Below are 10,786 nucleotides of genomic sequence, written 5' to 3' on the forward strand. Positions count from 1 at the left end.
TTATTCCTTACGGGGGGTGGGCATTCACCGTCCATCTGAGCCTTTACTTCCGAGTCGACCCTCGTTCCTTAACTGTTCCCTTTCCTGGCAGCTCTGCGCATGCGCACACAGGCAACAGGCTCCAGCTGCTCTTCTTCCCCACTGATCTCCAACTCCGAAGGCAGCTGATAACCGTCAGACAGCCCTGGATCCATCTCTGCCTCCGACACAGAGCCCTCGTCAGAGCCTTCCCCAGACTGGCCCAGGTTTCCTCCCATTGCCTCACTGTCGAGTCTGCCACCAGCTCTGCTGGCTGCTAGCAGGCCACAACAGCATCAGGCGCTGGGCCCAGCTGTTCCTCCTCTTCCTCATCAGCCACCTCCAGACTTGGGGGCTGCTGACTCTTCATCTGAGGGCTGGTGGACGGCCCAGGCTCCACCTGTCTCTCTGACAGCTCCATTCCCCCTTCCCCCTCAGGTTGCCTTGATGCTGCCTCTGACTCCAACGCCTCCTCCTTCTCTGATTCAGCTGCTGGAGGGGCCGGCGGCCAACAGGCCACAACAGGTCATTAAATGAACTGTTGTAAGTTGAGAACGACCCATACGCTCAACCGAGACAGTAGTATTGTAGAGGAGACTAACAAGTGCCTTAAAAAAAATAATGTCTCTTCTGTACATTTTGAAGAGATTTCCACAAGATTAAGACGCCTCTTCGTTATGTCCCATGTGAACCAGCTGTCAGGATTCCATCACTTAGCCTCATTTAAATCATAAGTCTCGAGCCAAACTTCCAAAACCGTGAAAAGGATTTATTGGAAGTTAAAAGGTGCGGCGTTGCCTAGATGTAGCCGACTCTGAGACACATCAGTCATTGTCACCTTTGAGCCAGGTTTCCCTCCCACCCGCTGGGTGTATCGTAATTCATATCCTCCAATGGGACACCTCCACAGCCCAGAGTCATCCATCATGCTCTCCAGTTAGAATTTTGCACGGCAGAAACTTCAGTCACCTAGTTACTATCTTTGAAAACGTTTATGGAATGCACTTCCGATTTCCAAGCGGCCGCACTGCTCCCTCCTCCTTTTCTGTTGGCAACTCTAAAAAGACCATAGAGATATTTTATGAGTTGACAACCAGTCTTCACGATGCTTGAATATCGAAACACCCCAAGCTATTATTAAAGAATAAGCCCCGTGTCAAGAGCCTGGATTAATTTAGTGAAGGGTCACGCAGAGGGTGACTCTTTTTCCTATATCCCATCTCACAAATTAAGACCCAACGCAGCAGCTGCGCAGAAGGTCTGCGAGATGTCATTGTGACGCACCGTTGCTGAGTAAGCTGCAGACCTTGGAAGGGAACTCAGCAGGTATCAGGTATACGGATTGATGTAATCCTATGGGTCACTGCAACCTTGGGCGGCGTTAAACACTCACAAGGAGGCGTGGAATTAATGTCACTGTTTCTTTAATGTCAACGATCAGAGACAAGGAGGAGGCTGAGTGCGGGAAGTTGGCATGTGAGGCTTCTAAGCTATTGGGAAAGCAACGCTGGGATCTAAAAACCTACAGAGGAAATCACCTTTTAACGGCAGCATTCTTTTATATCATATATGCAATGAAAAAGCCCACGGTTGCCGGGAATACGACTTTCAGAGATGGAGGGATCGCCGAAGGGTCAGAAACGGAAGAGCATCCTCGATTATAGGGCGGCCACGGAGAATTTTTCAAAATTCGGAAAGGAATGGCAATTTACGTTGGCGTTATCGACGTTGAATGAAATAGCAGCACCGGATACATAGGCATAATGTAACAGCAAGCGGGGTAAAAGAGGGAGAGACGGATCCAAGAGGGGAATTCTGCAGCCTTTCTTTCTTTCTTTCTTTTTTTACACGGGCTCCATCTGCAGTTCGTCGGTCTCGGCGGATTCCAGTTCATGGAAGGCGGCATGCGAACCAATGACGACCAAGGTGGCGCCTGCAGAGAACGATGGGAAAGGAAGCCATGGGGTGATCCATCTCCTCCTCGTCTCAGGTTCACGGGAACGGGACTTTTTGTCTGAGAGACCCAAAGGATCTCTTAGGGCAGGGGTGTCAAACTCCATTTCATGGAGGGCCGCCTCAGGGTTGTGTTTGACCTCGGGGGATCGTGGTGGGTGTGGCCAAGGTGGGTGCGGTCAGGGTGGGCGTGGTCAGCTCGACGTTACTCGTGTTAGGGGTGACTGTGGTGGCCAAGTGCCCAAGGCAGGACTTCCCTCAGATCCTCCCCCACTTTCATTATAATCTTCCTTCCTTCCTTCCTTCCTTCCTTCCTTTCCTTCCTTCCTCCTTCTCTCTGAACCTTTCTCCTTCCTTCCTTCCTTCCTTCCTTCCTTCCTTCCTTCCTTCCTTCCTTCCCTCCCTTCCTCCTTCTCTCTGAACCTTTCTCCTTCCTTCCTTCCTTCCTTCCTTCCTTCCTTCCTTCCTTCCTTCCTTCCTTCCTTCCTTCCTCCTCCCTTCCTCCTTCTCTGGAACCTTTCTCCTTCCTTCCTTCCTTCCTTCCTTCCTTCCTTCCTTCCTTCCTTTCCTCCCTTCTTCCTTCTCTCGAACCTTTCTCCTTCCTCCCTTTCCTCCCTTCCTCCTTCTCTCGGAACCTTTCTCCTTCCTTCCTTTCCTCCCTTCCTTCTTTCTTCTTTTTCCTTTCCTCTTCATTCTCCTTTCTTCTTCCTTCCCATCTTTCCTCCTTTTTCCTTCCTTGCTCTCTTCCCCCTTTTTTCCTCTTTTTCTTTGCCTTTCCTCTTTCCCTTTCTCCTTTCCCATCCCTTCTTGCATGCTTATTTCCAGGGTGACCCCATGGGCCGCATCTAAGCACCCTGTGGCCTGGATCTGGCTGGCAGGCCTTGAATTTGACACTCCTGCCTTAGGGCAAAAGCTGGATGAACCAGAGCAGAAAGGAAAGTTACAAGCACACGGTACGGTGGAATAGAATTCCAGAGAACAGGATTTAATGGGGCTGCAGTTCCTGAGAAGCTAAGCTAAAGCTAAGGTATTCACTACCACCCGCTTTTCAAACAGAAATCAGCACAGGTTCTCTTCTGCAAGGAAGAAGCAACAGGAGGCGGGGGGAAAATCAGAACGCTTAATTTTACCATTAGGCTTGCAATGGTTGCTGTGGCAACAATGAAAACAGCCAAAGCCCTGATCAGGGGCCATCAACAGTCATCAAAAATGGATTAAGGCCACCAAACATCCATGGTTCAAAATATGAAGAAAGAGGAGTGTTGATAAAAGAGAATATTTATAGCTCAGAGTTGAACTGTGGAATCCTTGGTGCTGAGCTTGGTGGTTTTCTGCTACCACCATGTGAGAATGAAACATCTGCAAGAAAACCACCAAGCTGAGAGCACCAAGGACCCCACTGATGTCTTTGTCCTCCTCCTCTTCCTCCCTTTCTCCTCCTCCTCCATTCTGCAAACCCCACTCCTGATGATGTTACCTAGTTTGGGAACGAAACGTCTGCATGGAAACCCCCCAAGCTCAGAGAGCACCAAGGAGCCCCACAGGCAGGTGAGGGCAGTCCACCCGGAATGGAGTTTTCCTGTTTACTCACCTAGCACCCAAAAGACAGCTGAGCCAGCGCCCGCCAGCCAGAAGAAAGGAAAAGAGACAGCTCCGGCCAGACTGTATTGATGGGCTGTGCTGAGTTGTCGCCCTAGAGGGAAAGACGGTTGAGTTAGAAAGCAGGCTGGCTTTCAATTATTAAAAAGAGAGAGAGAGAGAGAAAGCGGCAGCCTTGAATGCTTGACTGAAGAGAGGCCGGCTTTTGAGGTCAAACGTTTGCTTTCTGGGGTTTTTAGAAGTATGTGCGAAGGCTGGAGTCTAGCAAAGCATGGGAATTGGTGCATGATGGACACTGGTCTCATTTGTGCAGCGCCATCTGGTGGCCTTTCTTGGAAATGTAGCTTTCAAGGCCTTTTATTGTCAAGACCTCTGGCAGGTCACGTGATTAAAATCTGGAAGCTTGGCAACCGGCATGTACTTTCATGCAAGATTGAAAACCAGGCTTGTCAGATGCTAAATCTTGCTCTACAGAGCGAAGAGCTGGTCTCTGGACAGAAAACCCCTTGAAGAGACTGGAAGCGTTTGAAATGTGGGTTTACAGGCAGTTGTGTGTTTGTGTTTATTTTCACGGTCATGATGCGCACTGAAGATGGTGTTTGGTTTCGCCGTACGAGGTGCAATGACACTAAAGTAAACTAAACTCTTTCCTTGATGTGCCAGCTTTCAACGAGCAAGGAGATAGGTGTTCCTTTCTTTTAATTGTCAAAGGACAGACATCATCAAACAAGGGAAAATAATAGAAATTTACATTCTCGAAAGAGCATACAGGCAGTCCTTGACTCACGGCCACAACTGACCCCAAGATTTGTTATTGAGACATTTGTTAAGTGGGTTTTGCTTCCCCCCATTTTATGACCTTTCTTGCCACAGTTGTTAAGTGAATCACTGCAGTTAAGGTTGTTAAGTGGATCTGGCTTCCCCATTGCAAAAATGTTGCAACAGTCATAAGTATGAACCCGTTTCCAAGCCTCTGAATTTTGATCACATAATCATGGGGATGCTGCAAAGGTTGCAACTGTGAAAAATGGTCCTAAGTCATTTTTTTCAGTGCCCATTGTAACTTTGAACGGTCACTAAATGAACTGTTTGTATGTCAAGGACTACCTGTATCATGCATAAATCTCTAGCACCACGGGAACAACCACTTACCAAGCACAACGAGCTGGGACTGTTGGGTCTTCAAGTACATGATGTAACAGGCCCCAAAGAACACAGCAAGCGCAATCAAAAGTAAAGGTGAGGTGATGCTAACAGGTGGGAAGGAAAGGACCAGTGGGGTTAAAGGCATCACGAAACAACACGGAGGAGCAAACTACGCAATTTTCTTGCTAATTCCATGGAACTAAAGTTGAATTAATAAAAACCCGGCTGAACCCATTACAACTAAGAATGGAAGACTTTTGTACATATACTCTACAGTACAATAGAATAACAGAGTTGGAAGGGACCTTGGAGGTCTTCTAGTCCAACCCCCTGCTTAGGCAGGAAACCCCACACCACTTCAGACAAAGGGTTATCCAATCTTTTCTTAAAAACTTCCATGTTGGAGCATTCACAATTTCTGGAGGCAAGTTGTTCCACTGATCAATTGTTCTAACTGTCAGGAAATTTCTCCTTAGTTCTAGGGTTGCTTCTCTCCTTGATTAGTTTCCACCCATTGCTTCTTGTCTTGCTCTCATGTGCTTTGGAGAATAGCTTGACTTCCTCTTCTTTGGGGCAACCCCTGAGATATTGAAACACTGCTATCATGTCACCCCAGTCCTTCTTTTCATCAAACTAGATATACCCAGTTCCAGCAATCCTTCTTTGTATGTTTTAACCTCCAGTCTCCTAATCACTACTTGTATATTCCAGTAGTGTAATAAATCCCTTCACAGGTCTTCCTTGGAGGCTATTTTCTAAAAGCTCTACACGCTAAACTTGTATATGGTCTGGGAACAAAAGGGGAATTATCTACTAGGCCCTGAATGCCCTCTAACATGTTTGGATATAGGCCACTCAGAATACTTTTCCTTGCTCTATATTGTAGACAGAATTTTATCAAAGCAAGCACTGAATCAGTGACATGGCCAAGAACCAAAAAGAGTCAGGCATTTGTAGCAAACTGAGGTTACCTCAAGATGACAAAATGCACGTGGTAATGCCACGATGCAAAACTCGCTGTATATCCTTGCCTCCCAACGTCTGATGCAAGAATGTAAGCTGTCATTTTTGCTCATGAGGCACATACATTGCTGTTTGACCCTTATTCCTTTACAATCCAGATACCCTTGGGCACAGAGTGGGACTTTTCTGTTGATCTGTTTGTGTCTTTAACATACAGCTTAGTACACAGGCACAAACTGCAGGAGGGAACTCAGGCAAACACATTTCCCATTCATTCTTTCCCACAACTGGGTGCTGGAAGCGTCTTCTTGAAATGCATGTTTTGAAGGGGCAGAGTTTTGCTTGTACAGACTGCCAAAAGCGGTTGAATTTTTCAAGGGATGGCCTCAGCCTTTGGGAACTTTCACTGCACAGATGAAGGCCTGGGCATCCTCAGTGATATTTGCAACACAAGAGTTGGGAGAATTCATCACCCACGCAAGTAAAAAAAAGAAGCCATCAAATCTACTCACAGGCAATAGACGATAAGCCCTAGGAAGACAAAGACATAATTGCTCTGGAAATATTCCACGTTGCGGACAAGGCGTTTACACAGTTCCCCAAAATTCAGAGGCTTTGAAAAACGCCTCTGGTCCAGGAAGTTGGCCCAGGGACGAATGGTGGCCCGACGCTGATCCAGCCATTCCTTAGCTGGGCCTTGGGGTAAGAGTGCTGGGATGTTGATCCTAGAAAAGATAAAGTCAGAAGGCCAGGAAAGAATTAGAAGAATGGTCTTCAAATAAGCATGAAAAAAAGCACCTTTGGGACAGTGTGGGATTCAATTTTTTTTTACTACCAGTTCTGTGGGCGTGGCTTGGTGGGTGTGGCAGGGGAAGGATGCTGTAAAGTCTCCAGTCAGAGGTGGAATTTACCGGTTCTCCAAATTACTCAAAATTTCCGCTACCGGTTCTTCAGAACTGGTCAGAACCTGCTGAATACCACCTCTGCTTTGGGACAACCATGACCTGGATGATTATCTTCAAAGACATGTCAGTTCCCCAGCTCTTTTTAAAAAGCAGTGTTCCAATTCCATTGTCCTCGGAGTCTTTAAATTACAATTCCTCTTAAGGAATTTCACTCAGACAAATCGGCCATCAACGGGCACATAGAAATGAACAATGTTTACATACCATTCAAAAGAGACAATCAAAATGCCAAAAAGGAAACAAAAAGTCCCAAACATTTCCTCACCGGCAATCAACATCCAGTTGAGCAGAAATTAACACCAAGATTAACACTAGGCCAACAATCGAAAAATACAAGGAACTACCAACCCAGACAAACAAGGCAACAGTAAACAACAGCCCAATCGAAGAACCCTCCACTCCATTCCCACCAACATTGACAGGGCAAGCTACTAGTATATAAAATGAAAACAAATCCTACTCTCTTCTAGCACTGATGATACTACCTAGTGAGGTAATGAAACGTCTGCAAGAAAACAACCAAGCTCAAAAAGTACCAAGGACTTCACAATTCCTCTTGAGCCAGCATGCCTCTTAGCTGTGATGGCCGGGGAGGATAGGAGTTGTATTCAACCGTTTAAAGGTATCCAGCTAGGAAAAGCAAAATTATCTTCTCATTAACTTACTTGTTGCTCAACAATGTTCCTGTTGTCTCAACTTCAGTGGCTGCATTAAAGAGATGTTCTGTTCCAGTTTTACCAGCCATGGTAAATTAAGACTGAGAAGCTGGATAGAAAGACAGATATGGGAGTCAAGAAAAACACTGGTTGGTTGAAGAGGCTCAAAACCCACCCCGAATGCCTTGTGGTGTTATCCAGAGCTATCCAGAAGATCATGTCATAAATATATATTTAGGTATAGAAGGAGACCTTTGCTCTGGATGCTCTGGATATTGGAAGTAGGGATGCCACAACAAAGTAGAACACATATATAGCAGCCCACAGTAATGTCACTAGAGGCCCATTTCCTTCCTTTACATAGTTGTCTCCAAGGTTCCTTTTTCAAGAGGACTTTCTGGTTTTTCTTTGAAGATATTTCGCTTCTCATCCAAGAAGCTTCTTCAGCTCTCTCTTTCTTGGGTGAAAACTGAAATGCCTTCAAAGAAAAAACAGAAAGTCCAGTTGCCTCTTTAAAAAAGGACCTTTGGGACAACCATGGACTGGGACACCCGGATGACTGAGAATCTCCATAGACTTCCTTTACATACTTGATACATTGCTGCACAGCAGACCTTCCAGAGTGACATCAAAGCATAACTTTACCTGTTATGAAAGCACATCCTATTCCTTGCTTGCTAGCAAAAAAAAACAAAAAACCCCAGGCTTTGGCTCAAAGTCACCTAAGCCAGCTTTCATGCCTAAGGTGGGATCAGAACTCAGAGTTTACTAATGATTGGCCCAAACCCACCTCACAGGGTTGTTGGGAAAATAAGGGGAAAAAAGTGTGTTGGATATGTTCATCTCCTTCAGTTATTTGTAAAAATAATGAAGCTGGGATACAAAGAAACAAATAAATAAATACACCCCCCAGTTGCTTTCATGCCTAAGGCAGGACTAGAACTCACCATCTCCTGGGGATTGGCCCAAAATCCCCCAGCCAGCTTTCATATCTAAGACAGGACCAGAACTTACCAACCGCCAGTTTCTAGCCTGATGCCTCCACTATTACCCCATTATTAGCTCCCACCAGGTAACTGCGCTCAAATAACCCACAACACATACCATTTTATCATCTGTTGTGTCTTTAGTAAACACCCCTTATTTTCATTTCCTTGCCCTTCCCCTCTCTCGTTTTTCCTTGCTTGGAAAAAAAAAAAGGGTTTACTTAATTGTGTTTAATGCATAGCAAAAAATAACAGGAACCTGCTGTTTTTCCCCAACCTGGGAGGGGGGGTTGGACTAGATGACCTACAAGGTCCCTTCCAACTCTGTTAAATTTGTTTCTCTCTTTAACTCCCTTTTAGAAACAGCTCACATGGGCCTCTCTGCCAGGCTTTCTCTGGCCTGGAGACTACCTTACACTCCATCCTGGCACAAAGGGTGCCTTTTGCCCCTCTTTCCGGATGAGTCCACCGCCCCATAATGGGCGCCCAACTCTAGATCGAGCTCGTGGCTGGGCTGTCCCGTAAGTCTTGGGTGTGTCTCCCAGGTTTCGGTCCGCAAGCCGGCTAAAAGACTTGGCCAGCCCCCGTAAAACCTTTTTCTCCTCCCAGGCATCCACGACCAGGGACCAAAAAAAAAAATAAAGCGCCCCCCGATGCTGCTCGGTCCAGTCTCTCCTTCATCCGGGGTTGCCCCTGGCAACAGAACCTCAGCTCACCTCTACCAGAACCCAATCCAGCTCCTCGGCGGAAGTGACCGGTCTGCGTGGCAAAGGGAGGGCGGGGAGGATCGCGGATGTTTACTTTCCTAGAGCGCGAAGCCTACTGGGAGATAGAGTCTTTTGTGGCCGCCTACTGGCGAGCTCAGGCATTTGCCTCAATAGCGGACCGTAGCCGGTTTTTCGTTCTATTTCACTATGGTAGGGGCCTTCAACCTTGGCAACTTTAAGCCTAGAGGGCTTCAACTCCCAGAATTCCCCAGCTTTCTGGGGAATTCTGGGAGTTGAAGTCGTCTAGGCTTAAAGTTGCCAAGGTTGAGGCCCCTGATCTATGCGATAATTTTTCCTTGCTTGGGAAAAAATAATGGTTTACTTATTGTGTTTAATGTAGGGGTCTTCGAACTTGACAGGTTTAAGACTTGTAGACTTCAACTCCCAGAATTCCTCCTCCAGTCATGTTAGCTGAGGAATTCTGGGAGTTGAAGTCCACAAGTCTTAAACGTGTCATTTTTGAAGAAAATAATAGGAACCTGCTGTTTTTTTCCCCAACCTGTGGAGTGGGGGAGGTTGGAGTAGATGACCTACAAGATCCCTTCCAACTCTGTTAATCTGTATCTATCTGCTCTTAGCTTGGAAGCTATGCTGACTCAGGAGGATGGGTGGTGTAGTCTCAGAAATCTGCAAATAATACTGACTGAGACTTGGCATTGCTACAGCAACTGTGAGCAATGATATTCCAGTTCACTTCCCTTGGAGAACCACATGTTTTGGTTCCCAGGACTCCACTTCCTGTTTTGGATCCTGGTTAAATAGTTACTAGCTTTTAATCTTGAAGTCAGAATAAACACACGATGCATGCTAAAATGCTATAGAATGGTTCCCTTGGGTTGTTAATTATAATCCTTATTTTTATTATGGCTAGATTCATGCATGACTAATTCATTAAGTAAGTGTCTCAGTTCTGCATTTTGTTCTACAAATTCAGCCAATTGCATTATGATTAGGAAAATGTTAATCGTTATTTTACCAGTCAACAGATTAAACCTTCAGTTTTTCCTTCTGTCAAGAAAACCAGAACAAAAACCGGTTAGGCTTTGTAAGTCATAATTTCAGGAGGGGCATTTATAGAAGAAGAATTTGGTTAGTTTATAGCAGTGCTTCTAAGTTTTCAGCTTTAATATATACAGACCAACTCGCAGAATTTCTCAGCCAGCCATACCAGGGAATACTGGAAAGTCCATAAATCATCTTAAGTTGCTGAAATTGAGAAATACCGCTCTATACTAGAGCAACAAAAAATTGGAAGCAGTTTGATAGCTTCTTTTTTAGCAAATTTTATTAAAAGGCAGAACTCCTGAACTCTTCATCAGATGCCAAGCGATATAGACTGATGTATGGTTTAGGTTGGGGTGAGATTGGCAGAAATTGATGGCCAGCAGAGCCTGGAAACAGAGGCAATAGCAGACCTTATACTTTTACATTAAGGGTGTCCAACCTTGGTGGACTTTAAGACTTGTGGACTTCAATTCCCAGAATTCCCCAGTGTATAGCTGGCTGAGGAATTTTGGGAGTTGTAGTCCACAGGTCTTAAAGTTGCCAAGATTGGACACTCCGGTTCTACAGTATGGTCTTCTGCAAATTTCATGCCAATATAGATCCAAGGATGGGTGGATAGCACTGTAACTACATTCTGGGGAAAAGGTAATAATCAAAGGAGCTCACACCCTGCTTAAAACCCCAGTCTTAATATAAGAATACCCCAACAATCAAGGCTCATAATGGAG

The 10,786-nt window shown here is 45.7% G+C and overlaps 1 protein-coding gene across 1 annotated transcript; it reads right to left on the reverse strand.

Moving 5' to 3' along the window:
• Positions 1-1,425: 1,425 nt before the first annotated feature.
• Positions 1,426-9,117, reverse strand: RABAC1 (Rab acceptor 1). The gene is made up of 6 exons (XM_026715405.2): positions 9,003-9,117; positions 7,310-7,409; positions 6,192-6,404; positions 4,723-4,820; positions 3,563-3,664; positions 1,426-1,951 (listed from the first exon to the last, which is right to left on the reverse strand). Exons 2-6 carry the CDS (start codon positions 7,387-7,389, stop codon positions 1,863-1,865), a joined length of 582 nt encoding a protein of 193 aa, XP_026571190.1. The 5' UTR covers positions 7,390-7,409; positions 9,003-9,117; the 3' UTR covers positions 1,426-1,862.
• Between the last annotated feature and the right edge of the window lie 1,669 nt (positions 9,118-10,786).

The sequence above is a fragment of the Pseudonaja textilis genome, chromosome 10 (assembly GCF_049901715.1).
Source record: "Pseudonaja textilis isolate UNSWEBS1 chromosome 10, rPseTex1.2, whole genome shotgun sequence".
NCBI lineage: Eukaryota > Metazoa > Chordata > Lepidosauria > Squamata > Elapidae > Pseudonaja > Pseudonaja textilis.